The sequence below is a fragment of the Podarcis raffonei genome, chromosome 6, assembly GCF_027172205.1.
Source record: "Podarcis raffonei isolate rPodRaf1 chromosome 6, rPodRaf1.pri, whole genome shotgun sequence".
Lineage (NCBI taxonomy): Eukaryota > Metazoa > Chordata > Lepidosauria > Squamata > Lacertidae > Podarcis > Podarcis raffonei.
In genome coordinates, this window is record NC_070607.1 from 59,654,613 (window position 1) to 59,681,716 (window position 27,104).

The following is a 27,104-nucleotide window of genomic DNA, read 5'->3' on the forward strand; positions in this document are numbered from 1 at the left end:
ATTTGATAGCAGGGGCACTATGCTGCTCAGTCTTTAGAGCTGGTGATCACATGATGGATGCATTCAGAAATTGTGGAGAAACTGACAGTTGGGACTTTAGTCTCCTTACAAGGTGCCCTTCATGTTTAAAGACATCATACTCTTGCCCAAAATTCACCTGAATCAGAGCCATGTTCCCTGTTATCATCTTCCAAAGCTCTTTGGGAGTGTCCATTTGCCCAATATTAGCCTGCAAGATAAAACAGAGATTAAACATTATATTTCAACATAAAGCAAATGGATCAATGCATTCTGAACTGGTTTTCAAAGGATGCTTACAGCTAAACCACAGATTTTAATGTGTAGGGAGCTGGTATCATAAGTCTAGGCTTTGGCAACATTTTGGCATGTGGATCAGTTGAAGCAGTTACAGTGGATGCTCAGGTTGCGAACGTGATCCATGTGGGATGCACATTCGCAATCCGCGTCTGCACACACGTGGGTTGCAATTTGGTGCTTCTGCACATGCGCAAAGCGCAATTTAGCACTTCTGTGCATGTGCAACCGCCGAAACCTGGAAGTAACCCGTTCCGGTACTTCCGGGTTTTGGTGGTCCGCAACAGGAAAAAACGCAACCTGAAGCAGCTGTAACCTGAGGTATGACTATTATTATTACATTCATTTATATACCTTGCATATATAACTATATATAAGTTTAGTTGCCCTGGTACCACAGCCAAATATAAGCTGTGTTACTCAGGTTCAGCAAAAAGGTCCAACTCAAGGTTAGAAGAACTGGACGTGAACTTCCACAGCATATCGATGTTTTATGGAGTTATGCATGGCAGTGCAATAGGCAAACTGTACCAGGGAAAACTCCAATTCTTTGCTCAGAAAAAAACCAGTTGCCTTTTATTCCAACTGAAGATAAGAAAGGGAAGATAATGTGAAGTGGTACAAGCAAAGAACCACTTGCTGTTTAAGATGCAGAACCCCCACGGCTCTGTCCAAGAATGATTTCCATTACTGCTCACAACATCAGTTATCACGAGGGCTAGAAACATGCTTTTCACCAAGTCACAAGAGACTTAAAAAAAGTTAACACAGCAGAGCCATGGACCTGAAATCATTGGTAGCCTTAGATACATAATGCCTTAAAAGAGCTTGCTAACAGTTACTGTAAAAATATATTGTGCAACTTTTCATTATTTTGGGGGGTCCCAGGTAAAAGCCTCAGCGCCTAGGGCTTGCCGATCGAAAGGTCGGCGGTTCGAATCCCCGTGGCGGGGTGCGCTCCCGTTGCTCGGTCCCAGCGCCTGCCAACCTAGCAGTTCGAAAGCACCCCCGGGTGCAAGTAGATAAATAGGGACCGCTTACTGGCGGGAAGGTAAACGGCGTTTCCGTGTGCTGCGCTGGCTCGCCAGATGCAGCTTGTCACGCTGGCCACGTGACCCGGAAGTGTCTCCGGACAGCGCTGGCCCCTGGCCTCTTAAGTGAGATGGGCGCACAACCCCAGAGTCTGGCAAGACTGGCCCGTACGGGCAGGGGTACCTTTACCTTTACCTTTACAGGACCCAGACCCCTTCGACTTATGCTTAATTTCATTTATTGGAATCTTGAAAACTGAAAGGGTCCCTGTGGGCTCAAGTAATGGAATTAAACGCTCATGTCAATTGGACTCAGAGAAGAAACACACCGCTGGCAGATACCCAAGAAGTAACTTCAGAGAATGAATAAAGCTTATCCAGAATACAAACACTCTACCTACTCCACAGCCTACTTAAACAGTGAAAGTCCTTACTCCATTGGAAGGGGTCACTCGTAAAATAAATTGTGTCAAATCTGTACCTCAGACACCACCATGGTTTTGAGTCTTGGAAGACCTGCTCCCTGCCTTGCAGGCCTGACTGACTGCAGCTACAGAAGCTGAGGGTTCTGATGAGGCTAGAGACCATCTTGGCTGCTTTCCCAGTCTGGGCTAGGTTTTAGATCAATTATCCTTTGAGACAATTTCTGAGCAGCCCAGGAGATACTGCTGCGTAACTCCTTATTGCACCATCATAAGCCATAAACCACTGAGAGGAATCTGTAATGCGGCACTAGGGTGACCATATGTCACTGGCTCAGCTGTGACAGGCCAGCTCCACCAGGCCTCCTCTCTCTCTGCTGTCACCTGGGGGCAGCCATTTTCTTAGGCTGCCTCAGTAGGAGAGATAGGAATCAGGGTTCATTGCACCCACTTTGCCAAAGACTTAGCTCCATCAGGCACCTCCTGCTTCTGAACTGTGCTAGCTAGTCAATATAGGAATAACTGTCTAGAAATTGGTGCATGAGCTTTGAGTTTTATTTTCCTCTTCCCTCCTTCTCCCTTTTACCTTGTGTGTTGTTTACTTATTTATTTGAATGTAAGCCTGCGGGTAGGGAGTGTCTTGTTTTGATTCCATGTAAGCTGTGCTGGAAGCCTTTTGGCTGAAGAGTGGGGTCCCACTGCTCTAAATAAATAAATATTTGTGGTGAGAAAAGTGTAACACACGAACTAGGAAATTATGAATGTGGCCAGCAGCACTAACTACTTCTGGCAGCTGGTCAAAGGCTCATCACTCTCATGGAAATCATTGCTTGCCATTTCCACAACCTTACATTAGGTCCATAAATCGTGTGGTCTTATTTTCCCTTCAAGCCCCTTTTCACCAGCACACGCAGAAAGAAAAACTGCCGTCAGCAATGGAATGTCCAGCAAACAAAAGAGGCTTAAAGCAGCCCTAAATTAGACACATTCCACCAAGAAGAGTGGGATCCAAGTCATGCAGTGCTAAAATTGCTGCTACTTTTGTTGTGAATTTGGCCCAGAGACTCCTTGTTCTCGTGCAATTAGGTTAGGGTATCAGCATAACCTGGCTGTAGGCAAACACAAATTTTTAATCCCCTGTGCAGGAGAGAAAGAGAAAAAATATTAAAGGGCAAAAAAACAAAACCCTATTTTGGGAGTCTTAATGCGCAGCTAATGAGAAGCTGTACTAAGCTTCCTTCCCACACAGCAAGCCTAATGACCAAGCCCCCGGAAGACCTCCTTCAAGAAGCCTCTCCTGATTTCTTCCCACCGCAGGTGCCCCCCCCCCCCGTAGATCCTTTTCCTTGAGAAAGGAGTCCATGTGACTTCAACACATATGAACTCAACTGCAGCCTTCAAGAAAGAAAAGTTTATCTTTAACAAACAGCCCAACAAGTAGTGAAGCGGAGCTGCTTTCTCCCTCTAGCACTGTCCTGCAACCTTGTTTTAGAAAGGTTTGCATCTCATCCCCCTCAATGCAATTCTGCTAAAGGAATGGTTTGCAAAGTGGCATCCAGGGATCTCTGTGCAAGCACCAGCTCCTCTTCACATAGATGTTCTCGGGCTGCTACACATGCCAGGCTTTCAGCATGGGGAAAAGCCATATCCAGATGTTGACTGGAACACACAACAATGTCACTGGCTTTCCCACTATCTATCAATATACACGGGCTTCCTGCTTGCTGATTTCATCTCTCTCTCTCTCTCTCTCTCTCTCTCTCTCTCTCTCTCTCATTTTTATTAAATTTTCTGTTTTACAATTTAGAACACTCATCTTACATCCTTAAGATATCAATGACTTCCCTTCTTCTCTTTCCATGATTTATTTTACATATCATAAATCCCGGCATATTTTACAAAAACTGTACCATTCAGTATTCCATTATTGCATCCATCAAAACTTATTTACACTGTTGAATTTATCTTAATGCTGCCAGTGTTTTCAGCTGTACACAATTATTTCCCATATATTCAATAAACGTTTTCCAATCTTCTTTAAACGTATGTTGTTCTTGCATATTCTGTCAGCTTAAGTTGCCATTCTTTTTTGGTTGGGACCTTGTTTGTTTTCCATTTTGGGGGTAACAAAACACGGGCCGCAGTAGTAGCACACATAAATAACCATTTTTTGATACCTGGGAATTTCAATCTGAATTATCCCCAACAGAAAGGACTCTGGTTTTTTTTTTGGGGGGGGAAGTACTTTTAAACATTCCCCCCCCAATTTATTATGGATCATTTCCCAATACTCTTTTACCCGTTTACAAGTCCACCACATATGAAAGAAAGTTCCCCCACCTCTTTGCATGGAGGAGCCGCTTGTTGGTTTCCCATGGGCATCCCATTGGCCACTGTGACAATAGGATGGAGGGCTAGAGGGGCCATTGAACTGTCACAGTAGGCTCCTCTTATGGTTGTTTTGTAGAGTCAAATAAGAAGCCTATTGGAAATCAAGCCTTAGGAGAGAGTTAGGCATGTTTAGACTGGAGAAGAGGAGACTGAGAGGGGCTGCAGACATAAAAAAAAGATGGAGCAAGCTTGTTTTCTGCTGATCCAGAGGGTCGGACCCAAACGATTGGATTCAAATTACAAGGTAGGAAATTACAGCCAAACATAAGGAAGAACTCTCTGACAGTAAGAACTGCTTGACAGTGGAACAGACCTACCTCAAAGGTGGAGGGCTCGCCTTCACTGGAGTTTTTATTTTATTTTATTTTATTCGAGTTCGGGATTTTTACATACATATATTATCTCCTTCCAATTTTTAAATTTCCTGTACAATTTACTGGAGGTTTTTAAACAGAGGTTGGCTGGCCATCTGTCAGGATTCTTTAGCTGTGATTCCCGGATTGAAGAGGATTGGAAAAGATTGCCCTTGGGGTCCCTTCCAATGTTATAATTCTATTTCCAAAACTCAATGAAGGTAAGCTGGAAAGGACTAATGTCGAACTAGGACAAACAGCAGCTATGAATGTGAAGGAGACGCATTAACTCCACTCACAGCAAGCTTTGCCTATTTAGTGAACTGGCATTCACAATCAAACGGCAGACTAAGCCACAGAATGCATTATGTCAATATTACGCTGTTAAATATACTAAGTCATCTACTGATAGCATTCAACGTTTGAATGAAGGGCCCCAATACTATGCTTTGCCCCAGGAACGTTGAGGTTCTTCAGACCACCTGACCGGCGGCAGATGCTATTAAGCAACTCTGCTCCCTACATCCAAGGACTTGCCAGAGTGACAAGAGGAGGGTGGGAAACAGTAAAAAGCTTTCTACCCAGCAAGAGGGAGTCTCATTTCCCTGCCAGGACTCTCTTGCTGCCAGTGCCACTAAGCTCTGCTGGAATGTAGCAGAAGCTTAAGTGGTATGACTGCGGCTCAAGTCCTAGGAAGCACAGCTCAGAGTAAGAACTATTTAGAGAAAGGAAATAGTGCCCAAGTCAAGGTCATGACAGTGTGTTGGTGAGTTTATGGGAGATGTGTCAAACTCAAGCCCAAACCTGCATTTGTGGAGGATTCAGAGTAACCAATTCAGATACTTTTTCAGGGTGGGTGGGGAGACCGAGGAAGGCGGTGGCGGCAGGATTGAGGCCTTGGAATAATCACTTTCCAGCAGCTGTTTAATTACTGCATTATTCTGGGAGATGTACTGTCTGTCAAGTTCCTTTGTTCCCTCACACCCTCAGATTTTGAAAATGGTCCCCAGGTGAGTGATTGGAATACCTTCAGCCTCATGAGACGATAGGTTATGCAGCCTTACTTCACATCTGGGCCATGGCATTAAGGAGATATTCCAAGGCACTCATAGAAATAGATACACTGAAAATCAACAGCTCCTGGGAAGGAGAGATACACACGGAAGGCAAAACCTTACTGCATCTCTACTCTTGCCCCAGCTATATGGCAGTTCTCTCCATCACTGGAAGACAGATAGGGGTCAAACTACATGTTGCTATAATTGCACTGTGATACACCAGTGCCATTGTTTTAAATTAAAAACAAGCACAGGGCCCCCCAAGGCAGATCAGGATCAGTGTGAATAGGGAGAGGGAAGTTTCTTTCTTCCATCTCTCACCTTGACCCCACCCCCCAAAAAAACCCCCACTACAGTAGTTAGTAGGAGCATCAGTAGCACAGCGGGGTGACCTGTGCAGCAAATTGGAATAGTCAAATAATAATACTTCCATTGCTTTGCTATTACCATTATGTCGGGGGGGGGCAGTAATAGGCCAGTGTTAAGCCTCCTCTCTCCACAAATTGTGGTCCCAGTGTGGATCAAGCCCCCTGCATTTGGTTGCAATTCTTTAAACACACTGATGTCACTTCAAGTGACACCATTAATGCAGCATGCAACTATGCCCAAGGTTTCAGGGATTTCAATGTCCACAGGACAATCTGACCAAGCCTTTAAAGCAGCTTATACAAGAATGGTAACTCGGGGCCAGGTAACTCGGGGAAGCAACAGCAGACACTGGTCTCTGCATTGTTCCTTACAGCTGTGCAGAAAAGGCTGAAAAGGAGTTTGTTCCACCATCCAGCTGATCAAGAGGTAGGTGCTTGGTGCAAGTTGAAATCAGTCCATCCAAGACTGATTAGGAAAAGCCAAGAAACAGAGGAGGGTGCTTGCACAAGGTGCCTGGCATAACTCATGGTGCAGCAGACTCATGCCTCTTCCATATTGGCAGGGCAGGATACCGTTATGGTAAGCACTCTCCCTTCATGGTCTTGCTGCCTACTTCAGCATTGGCAAGGGAATGAAGCAAATGGCAGCCTGTCCAATGCTGAGCTTGCACCATGAAGGTGTCCAAGCACCAGAGTGCAACAAGCATTGTTTCAAGGAGTCTCCATGCAGCAACACAGCTAGGATGAAAAAGCCTTTTGTCCTGCTTACATTCTTTGGGGTGTGGGGTGAAGAACACCTCCCACTGACAAATGGACAGCATGCCTATGCCAAGATATGGGATCCATTCCAACTCTGGACAAAGTATGCCTTTGCCTCTTTTTGCCCTTTCTGTACAGTGGGAACAATCAGCTTGCCTCCTTTCATTAAGAACCGGGTGGAGAAGGGCCAAGCAGACGTCGGGCATCACTCAAAATCATTGAACGGGGACAGAATGTCAGTATGCAACTTAACTGTTTTAGCTGGCGAAAATATACAGAAAGACTGTAGGCTAAGCAAATGATCCATCAATGTTTAGATGTTCCAATAGCCAGCAGAAATGGTGGCAGAAATGGGCCAGATGGTTAAGTTAGGCTCACAAAGCATTGCCCTAACCTCTCACAACTCTCTTGTACTTCTCTCTACATTACATGGGGGTGTGCTACCACTTGGATCTCCAAGAGCATGGAGACATGGAGATTCAAGCAAATACTGCAGAACCCACATCATTCACAGGCTTCTTTTCCAAGAGCCAAACTGGACTAGCAGGGCAAGTGTTTGGTTCCAAGCCTGTATTTGCTAACAGGGGGAACTGTTGGCAGAGGGGGATGGTGGGGGAGAGAATAAGCAGGTGCGCAGGGAAAGAGTGTTTCACTCCTGCCAGTTCTCCAGTACAAATCCCTCTCAACAAATGCTCTCCTGCTGCAAGGACCCCACCATGAGTTGCACGGATACAGGAACTCACTGTTTCCCCTCTTGGTATCTCCCTAACCTATATTTCAAGCACACTTGTTCAACAAAGGAATTTTCAAGGGTATCTGAATATAAGAAAACAGATTTAATCCACAAACCAAGACACACACCCAGCAATGCAGCATCTCGCCCCAGAATCTGTTCCCAAAGGTTAGGTTTTTGGCAACATTTCTGTGCAAATCAGACTAGCTTTTGTGTTCCTTTGCATCATGTAGGTCAGGAGCAGGATGTTTACACTGAGGATCATCCTTATTGTACTAATGAAGCAGATTTATTGAAATATTAAGCCAAGGACAGTGGCTGCTTTTTGTACTGAAATAATTGCTTCTGTACGTCCTCCTCCTCCTTCTTCTTTGGTGATCACTCGTAGCCGAGTAAGATTGTCTTCCATAAACACGGTTTATGTACTTCCATGAGGGGGAGGGCCCAGCAAGTCAAAGAAATATCAAACACAGAATCAACAACTATTTGGGCCTCTTTGCCTGAGATGTGATATCTACTACCAATGGATTTTGATATCAGAAAAATAAGTAGGATTTCAGTGACTCCAAGATCAAGAGTGCGTCAATATGACAATTTATTGTGGACTTGGTGGTGTTCATGCACGCGATCTTTCCCCCACAATATTCACACAACATCTCCCTTATCAAAATGCTATCCCATATTCCCAATTTAATCCCAATTTACCATTTCTGCATTGTTGTTTTCACGGAAACTGTAAAAATAGATTAAATGGGAAAACAAAGGATGACATTCTGATGAGGATGGCATTGTACAGATGTTGTGCAAAACCTGTAACATGAGCAGCACCCTGAATCCACAACAAACTGTGACATTTAAGCACCCCAGTTCAAGCACAGGAAGAGGAAGAAAAAAGTTTTTTTTTTACTTAAAACTTACTTATCTTTTCCCCCCTTACAAATACAGTTCCAGAGTGGGGTTACAACTAAAACAGTTTCAAATACATAAAAACAAGGCAAATAATTTACAACCAGAACTAAAGACAAACATCAACACTGGCACTTGCCAAAAGCCTGGGTAAATATCTAGGTCTTCAGTTGGTGTCAGAAGCTTAAAAGGAATAGGCACCAGCCATATCTCAGAAAAGAGAGAAGGCCACTATTTCTGAACACTTAGGCTGTACAATTTGAGATACCAATGAATTTGTTATTTCTTTGCACCTCTGCACTTACACTGGAGTGCAGGGATACTCTCTAGGGGTACTTCCTCTAAAGCACATGTTTTCCAAGTGTTTCAGAACATTCTAGAAATACGAATTGAGAGTCAGGAGCTAGGAGTTGTTTAGGTTGCACTCATGCAAGAAATCAGTAAGCTGCGCTATGCTCAGCAAACAACCAAGTGCGCACAAGAGTGGTCTCAGAATCTAAATCTAGGAGGATCATAGTGGCCTGATTAGGGAAAAGCCTTCCAGCTTTCCCTCTATAAAGGATAAGACTGGCTGTTCCTTGGTTGCTTTCCAACAACCCTCATGAATCCATCAAAACGCAACTTGCTTGGGGCAGCTTGTTGTTGGCGGAGGAAGAAAAGAGAAAAATGAGCAGAGGCATGGATCGAAGTCATTCTTCCATTCAGACAAGGGCAGTGATTTCCAACAACTCACTCCTCTACTTGTGGTCCCCCAGATCATAGCCCACACCACTCCCAAGGTCCCAAAAACAGATTTTCAGGAGGCATAGAAGAATGGGGGAGATGCACTTTCATTCATTCCTTGGTGTCTCCACACCTAGAGACAGCACATGCCTGGAATAGAGGTTGGCTACATTTAGACTTTGTTGTTTTTCTATAGGCACAGGAAAGCAGCCTTTGTGCTCACTGCTTGAACAAAGGAGCACCTGGTTATGCTACAGGGCAAAGGGAAAAGCAATGCTGTGGCTTGGGCAGCAGTGTTTTTAGAGATTGTGATGCTGAACTACCGGTAATCAAAGTGCCAACCGTGGCTAACTTCACACACATCTCCCAACGTAGTCTAACCTTTATGAGCTGGCCATCTCTACATTCAGAAACATCCAGCTCTCTGTCCAAAAAAACTCCATCTGAAGAGATTAAGCATGTTCCTAGTCCTCATTGTTTGCCTGAAAGGTATACACTGGCTAGAGTTCATTTTAAGGACTCAAGGGGGGGAAAGTCCCTTTAAGTCAACACCTCTTCAAGGTATATGTAGGGCAGCTGGGGGGGGCAGATATAAAGCTACCTGCCTGACAGGCATAAGACCAAAATACTCACAGCTGTAGAGAGCCGAGATGCTAGTGTCATCTCCAAGTTTCCCTTCAGTCCCAGGAGTGCTGGAACCAGGATGAATACTTCGGTCACATACTTGAAGACATCCCAGTGCTGCAAAAATCAAGGAAATCAGTTCAGAATCTAGGAAAAAAGGTGATTGTTTAAAAAGGAGCAGTTATTTATGAGACGCGTTATTAGGAACCTTATGATTCTCCAACAGCATATCAGGATGTCTTCAGAGTTCAAGCAGCAGCAGACTAGCTACTAGCCTCGCTGTTACCATTGTCTTCCTGCCATAAGGGTTGTTTCAGCTCAGGAGGGGAGGAAAATGTAATATTATTTAAATGCACAGGGCAACAGCTAGGCAATAAAGGCAGAAACTAAGCTTGTGTACACATGACTGGCTTAAAACACAAGGTCGTCCCACCTACATACCATGTTTTTCAAAGCACCTTTGTAGGTTGTTGCACAGTTGCATGTCTTCCTGGGTTTCCCTTTGTGTGTCCACACCAGTGGCCAGAGAGGGGGCGCTGGTGTAGTCATATGTCATACATTTTAAAATTGGAATTGAAGCAAATTGGGGGGAGGGGGACACACCCAAATGCAGCATTTCTCAAGGAACTATGGGATAGATGTAGTTTGTGGCAATCATCATATGTACACAGCTTCACAAGCCAGTGGTTGACGTGCAATGAATGCAGAGTAAACAGGAGTTGTGTACACAGACTGAGCACACTGTAGCCTCTCCTTTGCCATGCACAGGAATTTTGTGACTGATAGAAGACAGATGGCAAGCCTTGCTAAATGCAACAAAGGCCGAGGACAGCAGGATGCTGTTTTGCTTAGGGGTGAACAATCACCTATTTGCCTCCAAAGTCTGGGTCACAGAATCTGAGGTCATTCAGGACTCGGGATGTGCCTGGTACAGCTGGGGATCAGACTCTTGGTTCAGATTCCCAGACGAGTGTCTGTCACAAGGCCATCTCCTTCAAGGCCCTGGATTACCACTTCCCTTCCCGATTAAAACACGCAAAACAGAAACAGAGGCGGAGGTAAAGAGGAGGCAACAAAAACAAGTCTGCTCTCTTCCCATCCACAAAGCTTTAAATATCCCGTCCCTTCCAGTATAAACCTGAACACTCTGCATAAAGGGCAAGCATGGGTTTCTTAGGCAGTGCTAATTACATAGTGCAGACTCTATATGCAGCATCTGGGATGCTTGGGGAGGGAAAATTGACCACAGGAAAGAAATAAAGGCTTGGGGGGAAATCTTAAAATGACCTTTTACTTTCCTCCAGCAAGGTTCTTCTTAAGGTTGTAGTGAATATAGAGCCCTAGTATTACAGTTTGGCCATATTGTGCCAAAGGTATATTTATTTAATCACTTTTTATATTGCTTAACTACAAACGCCTCTAAGCTCCGTACAAGAAATGCAATACAGAAAATCAGTTAAAACTATAAAATCAGACTCCACTTAAAATGCCTCCTGGTCTTCAGTAGATGCTGAAAATTCAACAGGGAAGGGGCCTAATTGTTCCTAACTGGAAGGGAGTTCCATAGAATTGGACCCCCACCACTAAATGCACAGATCCTGGTAGATATAGATGTTAATTAGCATTAGGGACAATGGTATCCAAAACTGCTGTTTATGAAGAAGCCAAGTTGCTCTCTACCTGCTCCACTCTTGATACAGATCATCCATCAGAGCAACTGAGGCTGATTCAGTCCATAACCACACCTGAATCTGGATTGAAACAGATCCAGGAATTTATATCATCCAGGAACTCCTGCAACTGCTTACACACCACCTTCTCCATTACCTTACCCAAGATTGGGACATTTGCAAATGGGCAGTGGTTGTTATAGCTCATACGGTCTAGGGTAGGCACCTTCAGGAGTGGGCGCACCCCTATTGCCTGCCTATTGTACCTTGTACAAACCTTTGGTTTTATTTAGCTCAGCCTTGTCTTTTCTGACTGGCAGCAACTGTCCAAATCAAGGGGTCAGGCAGTGCCTTTTGAACTGGTGATGCTAAGGACTCGAACCACTGAGCTACAGTCTCTCCCTATAAACATGGCACAGCCTGCCCAAAATACCCCTGAAAAGGTAGAGACATCTAACATTGCAATTGGTTTGTCTCACAAAAACTGCACAGTAATGGTTATATGGTACACATAAATCCTAGCCTGAAGGGACAACTGAAGATACAGTATGACGTGAAAACTGCCTTGACTGTGCTCTCAGAATTTAACAGATTAAGCATAGATCCTACATGAATACGGGGAGGAAAAACTGGGGTACCTACAGAAAGCAGTAGTTAACCACAGAAGTAAACCCTATTGAATTCAATGGGGCTTACTCCTGAATAAGTGTGGCTAGGATTGCTGCCTAAAGTAAGGGCCTCTAAAAATATTCCTTTAACCACAATAGTGCTTCAGGGTGCTTTTCGCCTTTAAGGTCGTGAGCGGGAGCCAAGCAGCTCCATTTTCCTCAATGATTATTTTTAGGAGTGACTGGCAGGCAGCTGTGCAAGACGGCTATAGCGAGCGCCTGCTCCTTCACTGGATGTTCCCCAAACTCTGTGTACATGAAACCAGTCACTAATTATCAATATTCACTTTGTGGAGTGAGGGTGGATTTGAGGCTGAGGAAAACTTAAGGTTAAGGACAACCCCCCAGGATTGTCTAAATTAAGAACATGAGAAGAACTGCACCGGATCAGGCCAATGGCCCATCTAGCTCAGCATCCTGTTCTCATATATGTCTGTGGGAAATCACACACAGAATCCGAGCACAAGAGTCCTCTTCCCTCCTGTGGTTCCTAGTAGCTGGTATTCAGAAGCATTACTGGGCCCCCTGACTGTGGAGGCAGAGCCTGAGTATTGCCATCATGGCTAGTAGCCATTGATAGCCCTCTCTGAGCCCTCTGAATTTGTCTAGTAGACTTTTTAAGTCCTCCAAGATGGTCTCCTGTGGGTCTCCTGTGCTGTGTGAAAAGTACTTTCTTCTACCTGTTTGGAATCTTCCAACATTAGATGTCCACAAATGTTAGGAAAGAGGAGGAAAAGGCAGTACAGTGGTACCTCGGGTTAAGTACTTAATTCGTTCTGGAGGTCCGTACTTAACCCGAAACTGCTCTTAACCTGAAGCACCACTTTAGCTAATGGGGCCTCCTGCTGCTGCCGCGCTGCCGGAGCCCGATTTCTGTTCTTATCCTGAAGCAAAGTTCTTAACCTGAAGCACTATTTCTGGGTTAGCGGAGCGTGTAACCTGAAGCATATGTAACCCAAGGTACCACTGTATTTGGCAGCCTTTAAAAGAAAGTGCCTCTCCTTTGCAAAACCTCCCAGACCCGTTTCTTAACAGCTTCTTTGCTCTCAGGGTCAAAGTAGGTGAAGCATTAAATTAATTTGATGTACAGGTTTTCAAAACCCGAACCAGCTGCTGTGATGGGCTGCTAATGATTGAGATCACAGGAGGCACAGACAGAGAACGCAATGCTTTCTTTCCTTTCTACAGTCTTCAGGAAACTCTTTCCTATGCAGGGGCTATTCGCATTGGGAGGAGAACTCAACCGTGGTGCCAATAGGGTTTCATATACACATTTGACACGGTAGATAGAGAATCAGTCTAATATAAAAGACACTGCAAATGAGCAATCTCTTAACCATTCTGCTAAATGTGAAAATTATCCATAAAGGAACACACAACTGTGGATCCTGCCCGCTATTATATGGACATTAAGATATTATTCAGGTTATTTGGGAGAAAGAACTTTATAAGAATTAATGTCGTTCTAAGAATTTATTGTTAAACAACCAGCAAGGTATGGTAAGATAGCATATACCAATACTACTATTCCATGTGTTTAAGTACAAATGCATTTCAAAAGCTGGGCAAGATTCCTGCGGTGCAGGGGGTTGGACTAGATGACCATCGGGACCCCTTCAGACTCTACAATCCTATGACTTTAGGTTACGTCTGAGTTTTCTACCCACAACCCCCAAGGTAACTGCTTTGATGCACCAAAGATAGTTTCACTGTATGTTCATTGCATCATATTAAGTAGCATTAACAATACAAGTCTAACCAAATTCCTTCCTCATAAACCCCTTAAAGGTCTTGCTTTACTTTTCTGGAGATTGGAATAAAGTAAGTGAACTCATATCAAATTGTGTTAGGGTCCTGCATTGGAGGGGGTTGGACTAGATGACCCTCTGGCCCCTTTCCAACTCTATAGTTCTGAGATTCCATGACAGACACTGATTAGAAAACAATGAGCTAAGAGTTCAGAGATAAAAATAAGAATGCAGAGAGTTTCTTTCCAGGCAGAAAAAGTTAGCTGTATGAAACTTAATATGAGAGTGAATGTAACTCATTTTCACTCTCTCGATTTTTCCACAGCTCGTAGGCTACAGTTCAACCACGAAGCAAAGCTTAAGAACAAGCAATTTAGGCAGGAAGCATTTTCAAAACATGTCAAACTAAGTAAAATGATGAATTAGGCATCGGAGCAGAGACTTTTGGGATCACAATATCAAGTTATTTTTCTCTAATATTCCTGACAGGTTCCTTGGTGCCTGCACTTCAAGCTGGAGCAGGCAAAGGATCCGCTAGGAGTTGTAACTGGATCCAGCGGGAATACAATCCAAGCAGGGATGTTCCCTAAGGGAGAAGAAGCTCTTTCCAAGGAAGGGAAACAAGAGCCTTCACTTACGCCAACTCCCTTTTAATACACGCAAGGCCAAACCTACTGGCGTATTTAGAACCATGATCAGGATATTACCGGCTCCTGCAGAGGGTAAATATTGCTGCAAGTAGAGAGTGTCCTTCGGTAAGAGATATCAAAGCGCTAAAAAGGGAGCCTATAACATTAAGCCTCTTATGTAAGGGGAAGAGATCTCCTAAAATTTCCAATGTGAAGACATCTCAGCCAGCAGGCATATGATAGATAACACAATTAATGCCCCCCCCCCAAACAAAAATTAGATGCAAGATGTTTCCCTTGTATTGCAATGGGAGTCCAAGGCATCCTGTATAAATCCCCGCATAGCCAAAAGAAAAAAAAAGAGTTTGCTTTGCTGGTACTTTCATGTTGCTAGCCAGATGAAAAAGTTTGCAATTATCTCACATCCATTACTGTGAAAGCATCTCCCCTGCTAGCCTAGAATCTCTTACCCATCCAAGCATATCCTGCGCCAGATGGGTTTCTACGCAGCACTTAAAAGCTGCAGGCTTCAAAAGATCCACTTTCTGAACAACTCTGCCTTTAGCTTTTTCCGTTAGAACTCTGGAACTCTAAGCTTCACAAGGATGCAATGTGTTCCTAGAACACATTTCACAGATCCGAGAAAATAAATATAATTAGAGATTGCTAAATTTAGAGATTACCCTTTTAGTTCCTATGCACAGAACAGATACTGACCCAAGGTTTGGCTTGGAAAGTCATTTGAACCCAGAACTGTGGTTAAGGTCTCTTCTCCTTCACCGCAATTTGTAGCCAGGGTTTGTTAGAGACTGGGTGTGGGGGCTCTAACAGAGCAGTAGGTGTGGTTCTAATATAATGACCGGACCTACAAAATCCCTCAGTAGGAGCACCAGGGGAGGCTTACGAGGTTGCAGCTGCCTGCCCTGAAACTATCTGCTTGGGAAGTTTTAAAGCAAACTGAAATTCAAAGGGCTGTAGTGTCACATCAGTCATATTAGCTGTGAAAGGGAATGGGTCTACTGCTGCTCTCCAATACATACTTGTCAAATACCGTATTTTTCGCTCTATAACACGCTCCCGACCATAACACGCACATAGTTTTTAGAGAAGGAAAACAAGAAAAAAAATATTCTAAACGAAACAGTGGATGTATGATTTTTGTGGTTCATGCTGTGGCCACAGACGTGTGATCTGACGGTGAGTTTGGGGTAGGCCAATGCAAAAATCCTGAGGATCCATGTGGATCCGTGCTTTGTAACCATGTTTTAAGTGGGGAGGGAAGGAAAAGCACTCAAGGGACAAGAAACACGCGTGGGGTGGGTGGAGAAGGATGCTGTTAATAATGCAGAAGAGGGGTATAAGAGGAGAAGGCTCTTATAAGAGGAGTGGGGAGGAGAGAGAGACAGAGAGCCTGCTTGAAAAATCTTTGCTGCTATTTAGCAAGTGGGGAGGAGAGAGAGACAGAGAGCCTGCTTGAAAAATCTTTGCTGCTATTTAGCAAGTGGGGAGGAGAGAGAGACAGAGAGCCTGCTTGAAAAATCTTTGCTGCTATTTAGCAAGTGGGGAGGAGAGAGAGGCAAAGAGCCTGCTTGCTTTAAAGGAGCCAACCGGACAGGAGCCTCTCCTCTCCCGCTTTGCTCCTTTAAAGCAAGCAGGCTCTCTGTCCCTCTCTCCTCCCCACTCAGCGGCTCTTCTCCCGCTTTGCTGTTTCAAAGCAAGCCACGGAGGAGGGAAGGAAGGGGAACCATGGATCCTCTGCTCACGACTGCAGCAGATCCCCCCGCCATCCGTAGGCATTCGCTCCATAACACGCACAGACATTTCCCCTTACTTTCTAGGAGGAAAAAAGTGAGTGTTATGGTGCGAAAAAATACGGTACCTTCTCACTACCCTGCTATCACCCAGAGTATAGTCACAGGTTGGCTCTCAGCACTTTCCATTCACAGAAGTTCAAGTTCCACCCTCTAAGATGCAACAGCACCTGGCAACTTCAGTATCTAAAGATCAAATGAAGTTCTACGCTGTCTTCCAGATTGTCTTCTGGCATACTAATGCCACCTTTTGAAGTACAAGAATGGAAGGTTTCACTCCTGTCCTTAAGCACTGATATTTGGATGAAGGGGGGTAGAAAGGAAAAGCGAGTGGCATTTATTCTGCTTCAGGCAACACATTATTACAGCCGAGTTCCCACGAGTGATCATTACTGTATAAGCAGTGCAGGAAGAAAATTACAGTCATCGGATGGCAGTTCAACTTTGTAGCCCTTGCCAATTAGATAAGTAGAATCTTGATGTAAACAGCTGGGATCAGGCCACAGAGAAAGGAGATCTGCAAAGCAGGTCAGAGTCTGGTGAGTTTTGACAGGGGGGAGGATATGCTTGGAAACACCATGTGGGACCACCAAGCTCATCACTCTGAGCTCCTTGAAAGAAGGTTGGGATGCAAATAAAAGAAGCAGTTTTGTATGACTGGTCATGGGCTACTGTCAAACACAGGCTCAATATGGGAGTGCACTATGAAAGCTTCTCAGAAGAACATCCCTGTTAGGCAAGAACAACTTCCAAATAACACCCCAACACTGAAATTCTATGCACAAACAAGTGAGGAGTTCAGTAGGAGTCAGTAACCATTCATAGGATCAGGCTGTATGAGTGCTGAGAGTGGATAATTAATATAAACAAGCATCCTTGGTGGAAACTCACACATTCTGGAATGCCATTCCTTTTCCAGAGGCTTTAGCCAGAGTGTTTTCTGGAAACAATGCAAGACCTTTATATTTGGGCAAGGGATAAGAAAGCTATTTAAGCTTTAATTTTGAAGTGTAATCTTCCTGAGCTTTTTTTGGGGTGGTGGTGGTGGGGAATCAGGTGTTTGTTTGCTTGTAAAATGCCTGACCACAGAATGGATGATAAGGTTGGGAAGAAGGATGTAACAAAGCACAGATTAGACGCTGATCTCACATTTATCAAGGCACCATGAAGGGCAGAAGCAAAAAAAGAAAAAGGAAAAAAAACCCTACATGAGTTTGACGCCTCCAATAGAAATCCTCGCTGTCCAGGAGAAACCATGTTAAATGCAAGCAATGAGCCGCCTGACTCGGATTATTAGAGGGCACATTTGCAGTTTAAGAGGACAGGGTCAGGTTCAAAAGCACAGCAGCTGCGCCTGAAGCCTTTGCATGCTTAGTCTTTCATTAGCATCACACATCTGATAAACAAATGACAGTGTTCATTTATTCCAAACGTGGAAGGGTGGAAGCCTCCTAGCGCCAACATGCTGCCAAATGGTAGAATAAGCAGATGACAGCACCCTCAACACCTTCCGTCATCGCACACAGCTCCAGACGTTTTATCAGACTATGGAATTGGTATCTGACATGTTCTGGGTGAGCCTGCATCCCCCTCACAAAGATCAGGTTCACTAGAGGGTTGCTTTCGGATCCAACATTGCTGAAGGATTTATCAAGGGCACCTGGAGATCACAATACCTTTCACCAGTTATGAATAGAATGCCAGCTGAATCTCTTCTGAGACAGATGGATGGGTGACAACTATTGATGCGCTACTATATTTAGGTTAAACTGCTCTAAGACACTGTATGTGAAGAGTGCCTTTGGAAAATATCAAAAAGTGGTGCAGAATATGATAGACTGTTCACCAAGACAACACCATGACCATATTCCCCAGCATTAAAACATCTTCACTGCCTTCTATGTCCAGTTCAAAGTGATCTTTAAATGACTTGAGTATGTAGAATACCCATACGAACCTTCTCCCATACGAACCTAAGAAGCTTTCCAGTGACCCTTTCCCCTGTCCAATCTTTTTTTGAAAAAGGTCATTTTGCACATGCATGATAGGTATCAACTAAACTGGAATTGTAGAATTGGAAGGGACCCCAAGTATCATCTTGTTCAACCCCCTGCAATGGAGGAATCTTTTGTCCAATGTGGGGCTAGAACCCACAACCCTGAGATGAAAAGTCTCATGCTCTACCAACTGAGCTATCCCAGCCGGTAAAAAGTTGGTCCTGTTTAGGGATTAAAGCAGCTAACTCAAACCCCATGCCCCAAATTCCACATACATGTCTCAGCACATGGCCTCTGTATAAAAGGCATGTTAAACTGGCATATAAGTGGGGAAAAGTGAGTATATTTGATAGACAGCTCAAGTGACACTTTACAACTGCCACTTGCTACCTTGGAAAGTTGTTTGGCTATTGTGCCATTTGCTAGCAGATAAGAAAATGTGAAAGCTGGGGTGGGGTGGGGTGGGAATGAAAAAAGCAAAACAAAAGCAAATGGGAAATGGGGACAAAACACCCACCCACATTTTTCAGTCCTGGCCCTCTGCACCTTCACGTTTCACTGTGTACCATTTTACTGTAGAATAGTGACTATTCTTATCCTCCCTTGTTAAGACTGAAGATCAAGCAAGGGGTATAAATACACATCCATTTTAACTCTCACTTTCCCCTCACCTCTTGAGTAGCCCAGTCCTTTGTTCAGTATCAAAGCATGCCTGGAGGCCTTTAAAAAGGGCAAGGGGAAAATTGATCACTTGCAGAAAGACAGTTGCTCACTGGCTCCAAAGAGTCCGAACTGCTATGCTCTACCAGTGACAATCCACCCCTAGGCAATTGTGCGTACAATAGTTTCATGACATAACACCAGGAACTGTGGTTTCAAGAAACAAGTGCACGCAGTGCTGCACCAGGATATAGACTTATCTAATTGTTCCTTGAAAGCCTCAAAGAGAAAGAATGAACAGCTTTCTCCAAGAACAGGGTAGCCAACCTCCAAATGATGTTCAACAGCAACTCCCATCACCCCACATTGTTAGCCATGCTGACTGGGGCTACTCTTGGGTTAGATATTTGCTCACAGCAGGCGTGCTCTGGTCCATGGGGTCACAAAGAGTCGGACACGACTAAACGACAACAAGGGAACAATTCTGGGAGCAAGGCAACAGACAGCAAACTATTTCATCCCTAACCCAGAAAAAGGTCTTCACAATTCAAGATTCATGAAAACAAAGGAAGAGGTGGCAAGCCAGCCCCACAGAGCTGCATCTCAGTGATCCAGAGAAGAAGATGTGTTTTTGCAGGTGGGGGTGAGAAATAAAAGTGTGGGTGTCAAACTGCTGGGGAACCAAGAGACTCAAAAAGACCACAAAGGAAAAGAGCCACCCAAAGGAAAAACAAATTACATTGACTGGTTCCATGAGTAAGACTTGACAACACTGACATTTAGGGAGATGCCAACAGGCTCCTGCTGTTAACTTTCAAGACCTACATATTTCTGCAAAAAAAAAGTTGGTGGTTGTTCAGATTTCCCACTGAGCTATGAACAATCTGGGAGTGCTTTCCAAATACCAGTGGTGAAGGTATTAACAGCTTTGACTTTCAAAGAAAGGTGGCCAATACAAGCAGATTAGTCTCTTTTAAAAAAAATTCTTAGGACATTGTCCAATGCTTTTAGATTTTGCTTTTGTATAATTCCATTGTGAGCAGGAAGGCTAGAATATTGGTATTGTACTAGTTCCCATGTAACACAGATGCACGCAACTTTCTAAAGCATGACAGTCATTTAGAGGTGCTTATTACTGAGCAAGACAACTTCACACTATATACTGCTCCACTCCCAATGAGAAGCTTAGATAGCACAGAAAAAGACTGAATCACGCCCAATATAGAAAGTTTCCCCTATGCATAGAGGCTTTCTAAATCATATTTTCAGAGGACCATTATTTCAAGCATGGGAAAGAAATAAAAATTTATTGGAAAGGAAGACACCCTGGTGGATTTCACCAGTAGAGGTGTTAACGGTTAAAAAAATTAATATGGAAGGAAAGAATGCCACGTATGAAGAACTTACAAGAAAAACGGACCAAGGTATAAAACTTAGACCATATGAAGAGATTAAAAGCTTACTTACCGGGTGGTTGCAATACCACCAGGTAAATGATTTGTTGAAAGAAGATAAAAAGAAATTAGGATTCGAAGATAAAAAATCTAAATTTAATGTGGAAGTTGTGGAAAGTAAGAACAAAACATTGTCAAGAATCTATGATATCTTATTAGAGTGGTACACAAAAGATGAGGAGGTGAAGGAGACCATGATTAAGTGGGCTATAGATATTGGTCATAACATCGAATTTGAGAGATGGCAGGAATTGTGGAATGTTAATATGAAGTTCACGGCATGTACGGCATTAAAGGAAAACATCTGGAAAATGATATATAGGTGGTACCACACGCCAGTGAAGTTGGCTAAGATCTATAGGTTAAAGAACAAAAGATGTTGGAAATGTGGAGAGGTAGATGGTGATTTCTACCATATGTGGTGGCTATGCAGTAAAGTAAAAGGATTTTGGGAATCGATTTACAATGAACTTAAAAAAATCTTTAGATATACGTTTCCCAAAAAGCCTGAAGCTTTTCTGCTAGGAATGACGGGTAAAGAAATCAGAAAAGAGGATAAGGTACTATTCCTATATGCTACTACAGCCGCAAGAATCATGTTAGCGCAAAATTGGAAAACGGAGGTTATACCAAACATAAGCGATTGGCAGGTCAAATTGACAAACTATGCCGAGCTTGCTAGAATAACGGGAAGAATAAGAGATCAAGATGAACAGAAATTTCATGACAATTGGGTTAAATATGGGACGTACATTGGAATCAAATTATAAAAGACACTGGCGGGACTGGAACAACTCCAACAGTAATGGGTTATTTTTCAGAAGAGACAAAATACGTGTTTACAGAACTTATTTGATTCTTACCAAAGGAGTGGAGGGGAGTCCAAGGCTCGGCAGAGCCTAGAATTATACTTAGGATTTATGGATTTGTTATATTATGTGCAATCTTTATGTTGGACTTTGTATATGTTCATATGTATAGGTTTAATATCAATAAAAATTTAATGAGCAAAAAAGAAAAAAGAAAAAAGAAAAAAAGAAAGTTTCCCCAAGAAATCACTCTGGAAGAAAAGGTAACTAGTACAATGTGACTTGCTAACAGGTAAGATGCCCACTAGCTTGTATCTTATCAGTTAGCACCTATACCAACAGAATTGACCTAGGATTAATTTTAACATTCATTTTGGTAGGGATGTGATTTCTCAATCTGGGCTCAGTATTGGGACACTTCCAAAGATTCCATCAACTGGATCTGGAAGTCCTCCAAGCTCAGGCTGGTAGGGTATTAATTTCATGCATACACTCACGAATTATAATTTCATGATCATCCAAGCAGCATGAAAACTTGCATAAAAACATATCACGTGAAGTTATCATATAGATGGTAAAAGACAGGCCTAACACCCTACACACTGAAAAACTAGAAGGTGTATATTGCTGCTGCGTGAGAAAAAAATGAAATCCTGATTAGTTTGCGCATTTATGCCATGACTGAGCCCCTTCCCCAACCCAAACTGCATCTGCTGCCAATGAAACCAAACACCTAGGATATTGTATAATAATGATCAGGTCTGAGTTTTAGATTTACACAGCCCCATCTTGAGAAGTACACTCCAGCTACACTTAGGCAGTACATAAACGGCTATCAACAAAGAGTGTGGTGCTGATAACCAAGGTTGCAGGTTCGATCCCTGTATGGGACAGCTGCTTATTCCTGCATTGCAGGGATTGGACAAGATGATCCTCAGGGTCTCTTCCAACGCTACAGTTCTATGATTCTAAGAAAGAACAGCAACTAGCCATGATGGCTATTGCTCTCCCTCTAATGTCAGAGGCAGTAAGCTCATGAATATCAGCTGCTGAAAATCATGCGGGTTAACTGCTGTTGCATTCTGGTCTGCTTGTGGCCGCTGTGAGGAAAGGATGTTAAACTAGATGGGCCTCTGGCCTGCTCCAGCAGGACTTTTAAGTTATCAACATAAAACAAAACATTAACACCCCCCCTCGTGAATCTCATTAGGTTTAATGACCGGTGCAGTTCTAATTTGTCACACAAAAAGATGAGCAAGAACATTTGGCTACAAAGCTACACCATGCTCTGTTAATTTTTTTAATATCCCATCTTTCCCTCAACTCTAACAGAACTCTAACCCTCCTCATTTTCCCCCCTCACAACAACCCAGTGAGGTATGTGACTGGTCCAAGTTTACCAGTGAGTTTCCTGGTTGAGTGGGGATTTAAACCCTGCTCTTCCAGGTCCAGCTATACCACATTGGTTTTCTTATTTCAATTTCTAGCAACGACAACTCCCTCTAAGCTCCTGAAAGCACAGAAATGGTATGAAACTGAAATTTCACGAAGTTTAAAACCAAGGCACTTAAGCAGAAGCTCTTTAGCTGAATGTTTAATGTTAAGCTATAGTAGGTCACCCGGTCACTTCAGGAGGCAGCCGCAATTTGAAACTGTAGGGTCGGATTCTGTCCAAAGTGCTACCTGGCTTGCATAAATGAGGCAGATAAGACTATTGAGACAGAGCCTCGGCCTTTAACATTAACATGACCTGCCAGATAGCTGCACTGCAGGCACAGAGGCCAGTGACACCGTAATCCCAGTAACTCAGCAATGTCATTTGAGAGCGAGGAGGCAAGCTCCACATGACAGCTAGTGTTTCAAGAGATATCTATTGGATATCTCCACTGTGCCTTACATTTCTAATATTTATTTAGAAAATATTTAAGGAGATTCTGCATTGGGGCAAAGCCAGACCACATGCAAAAGCTGAGAACACATTTTCATCCCTCAGCTAAACAAGTCTTTTAACTGGATAACAGCCAATCGGATTTGCCAGCAATCGGTATCACAGGTCTCAGCCCCCGGCTAAAAACGTTTACTGCAGCTCTTTGAGTTTTCCCAAGATTGGCAACTCTTCAGGCACACATATGATCATCAGTTCTGTAAACATCACCAAAAGTGCATTTTTTTAAAGTTCACTTCACATTTTTGGGTGTGTGTGTTGGGCTTGGCACTACTGTATTTACTTTCTAGGGTCTGAACTTTTGGGAGAACTCTAGATGTCTTTACATTCCTGACACTCCATCTCTAAGAAGTAGAAGTTTATTTTCAATTCAGAGGCTGGGTTTTAGAGTTTATGTTCCTTTAAAGCTGAGATTTATAAGAAAAAGATGGGTCTTGGGTTATTAAAAGGCATTCAGATTCAGGAACAGAAAGAGTGGGTCACACTGCTATTGACCACCTAAACTTTAATTGCTTCCAGAAGAGGGAGGCTTATTCTACCTCTCACATGTGAAATCTAAGGAAGATGAGCCTGAAAAAAAGAGAGGAATAAATATATAATGGTTTCTAATGGAAAACCTCTGCCTCCCACCAAAGTAATGAGCAGCAAATCACTCTGATGGGATTTAAAAGCCACTAACAATAAAGCAGGTTACAAGTCCAGATTCAGAATTTTGAGCCCATTCCATGCTGAAGGCTTTTAGTCTTACCTGCACAATGTCCAGGACCATCCCAGCTGCTACTGTCCCAAACCCTGCCAGCAGGAAAGGAAAGAGGACTTGCAGCCCAATGGAAAAGGAGGTCTCTTTTAGAGGAGAGGCTGGTTCTGGGCCACGGTCTGTGCTGGTATCATCACTCTCTGTAGTTTGACTGCCATTCTCTAGCAGGGCATCTTCCTCACGCACCCCTTTGGCATTGGCTCGGGATTCTATCACTACCACCTCGACACCTCCTCCTTCTTCAGGCCCTAAAAACTCGGAAGATTCAACAAGATGTTCTCGGTCAGGACTGGAGAGACAGTCTATAGGGCCAGCAACAATGGGTAGCACCACGCCATTGGTGTGATGAGCTTCCTTTTGTTCCAGCTTGGAGGTCATGTTGCAAGATTATGCAGGCTGTCTCCAGCCTTCAACCCTTGATATACTACAGAAGGGACCCAGCAGAGAAAAAGTCTTTTGCTTGGGGGTTAAGCCAATATGCCTTTCGACATATATATTCCAAGTCCTCCAGTTCGACAATTCTGTCCTTAGCCACAAGGTCTGCTCCCCTAGCAAAAACCCCCATCAAGCACAATCCAGAACGGGAGACGCCAGCCACAGAGCCAGCAGAGACACTGCAGTAGATTCTGGTGAGATCAAATCCGCTCTGCTTCAACCTTCTCTGGAGTTCTCTCTCAAGGCAAGAGTCTTTGGGGCACACTCAGTGCAAAATGTAAAGTGCCTGCAATTGTTAGTTTCTTTGGTTTGTAAGTTTCCAGAGCATCAGCTTCTCAAATCCTGATATCAAGCTCAGGTCTTAATGCAACAACTAGTTCAGCTGCTCTTTAAAGTGGATGGGGAAAAGAGATTTTTCAGCAAAACCACTTTGTAGATTAGAGTCTTTAAAAACAGTTTGAGATAAATTTGGATTCTAGCTTTAAAACAAACAAAAATACAGAGTAAGTGCCGAGTTTACTTTCCTAGGCAGTTCCTGCTACCCAGAAAGTTGGAAGGCTTGAAAAATTCTTCCTCCTCTTCTCCAGAATGAAGATCAGGGTTGCCTTGATTTCATGAGATTCCAGCCAATTATGAAGGGTCTCCAGACTGGCCTTCTCACCCTCTCCGACTGTCTCTTCACACTCTTCCCAAGACAGCCCGGCTATCAGTGAGCTGTGAGAAGGGACCACCCTTTTTCTCAGAAAGGAAATCTCTCACCTTACAACATGCGGCAATGAAGGCTCTTATTTAAAGCAACATGAAGATCCCAGACAGGCTTATGCTGTGAGCTTGTCCAATGCTAGCAACGGAAAATTCTTCTACAGACTCTTCAGGGAACACACTGCTCTCACCTTAAAACACAGAAGAGTGGAAAATCATGATACAATTTTTAGGCAACTAAAGAATAACTCTTTCATTCATAAAGTCCCTCCCTCCCATGTATTAGTGTATACATCAATAGCTTTACTGTTCTTCTATATGCCAGTGTTGTTTTTTTTAATTAAAAAAACCCTTAAACACACATCAATATAAAAACAGCTGCAAAGGAAGAGGCCCTTATGTTTCCTCTGTTACCACCATGTCTATCCAATTTCCCCTTCCGACATTAAACTCCGTCCGAGATTTTCACACCCGACAGTCACAGGACATAACACACAGATGTGTCCCATGCAGAGGATAAACACCATTGTTCATTGCTGGTGAGCCAATGCAACTGCAATCAATGAACACCCTTGAAACAGAGTCAGGCAAGCATGCTGTACCATCAGGGCCATTCCTCAATCAGGATGGACACGCATGGCATTTCTGAGTCCTAAAGCCAGAAACCTGACAGCTTCTGCCTGCAACAAGTAGGAAACCCATAAAATCCACAACAGCGGCATGAATGTGTATGTACACTACTGCCCTCTGCTGTGTGCAGGATGCTTTAATTCACCAGCTAGCTCACAAGAACGCAAGCAGCAGAGCGGAGCAGAGTGGAGTAACAAGGTTCCAAGTTCCATTCTCCTTGCATTATAAAGCAGTCTCAAACCTACCAGTTTGTCAGTCTTTAAAGATATAATTTCACTGTGTCTTTAGGCTAAAGAAAGCCAGACACATCCCACCATCTAGTTCCTTTTCTTCCCAAACAATTGCTAACATATGGCTTGGGACAGGGTGGAAGGTGCATTAGCAACCTCTGTATTGTATTTACACGTAGAGCCACATGTGTAGCAAGCCATCTCAACACACTGCAGCAGTTACCAAAAGAAAATATTATTAAGGGCCATGCATCAGTTGTTGCTAGCAACACAAAGGTCAGTCACATTAGTGAGAGACAGTGTTGCATGGGTAACTGTGAAGCCAATGCAATTTTGAATACAGAGGTTTAAACCTTTGAAGTATGTTCCAAACAATTTTACTCATGAGACATCAGACAACCACATTGCCTAAAATCTAGAATTTCTTCTAATGTTTATTGCAGGAGAGCATCAAGGAGCTCCCGGTTACAGTTTGAAGACTCTCACGTGTGAAGGAAGCATAATACAAGACACTCATTCTTGGATAAGCAACCCAACTTTTGTATTAGAATAAATTTGGAAAGGAAGTGATGTTTAAGATATGAGTTAGTCAGCAGCAGCTCATTTACCATGAAATCGCATGACACACATCACCTACAATGCAATTTAGGGTTCTGAGTAACCCATCTAGTTTCATAATCCACACACAGACACAAGCCCTTTCTGACAGCAAGTTACAATCGGAGTATCTCTTCACACGCTGTACCCTCATCCATTCTATTAATACACCACATCCTTAGATCAATCCTCCAATACTCTACACTCGTGACCCTGCCTGCTCAGTCAGAAAGTCAAGACCAAGCCAGCCATAATCTAATAAGACACATTTATGTTTTTTTATTCTTCCCACCGATCCATACTACCAATCTATTCCATCGCCCCAGCATCTTACCATGAAGGGAAACAAAGCTATTTGCCAGAACACCAGACTTGAACCATTAAGCCGCATTAAAACCCCACTATCTTTACAGTAAGTATGTACCCTTCAACCATACACACACACACTCCCCACCCCAAAGAAAAACCAGATGCCCAGAAAATGGTATGAGGGAGCAGCCACCTACCCTAATGGGGACTCTGCTTCTTAGCTATCTCCATCCTACAACAATTATCCTAAACAAGCTATTCTTCCTTGCCGGTCCCCCCACCAAAGCACAAGTCCTCGTTGCAAGGAAGAGGACTGACTAGGTGGCTCCGTCGTAAGCCAAGCCCCTTGCCCTGTCCCTTTAAAGCCTCC

General features: G+C 43.5%; 1 protein-coding gene across 1 annotated transcript in view; it reads right to left on the reverse strand.

The window, feature by feature from the left end:
• SLC41A1 (solute carrier family 41 member 1) overlaps window positions 1-24,900 on the reverse strand; it is a 38,999-nt gene extending 14,099 nt beyond the window's left edge. The window contains exons 1-3 of the mRNA XM_053393337.1: window positions 23,823-24,900; window positions 9,693-9,800; window positions 158-229 (exon numbers count right to left, since the gene is read on the reverse strand). Of these exons, the coding sequence (XP_053249312.1) occupies window positions 158-229; window positions 9,693-9,800; window positions 23,823-24,209 (567 nt within the window). The 5' untranslated portion in view covers window positions 24,210-24,900. The remainder of the gene's footprint in view (window positions 1-157; window positions 230-9,692; window positions 9,801-23,822) is intronic.
• Window positions 24,901-27,104: the final 2,204 nt, after the last annotated feature.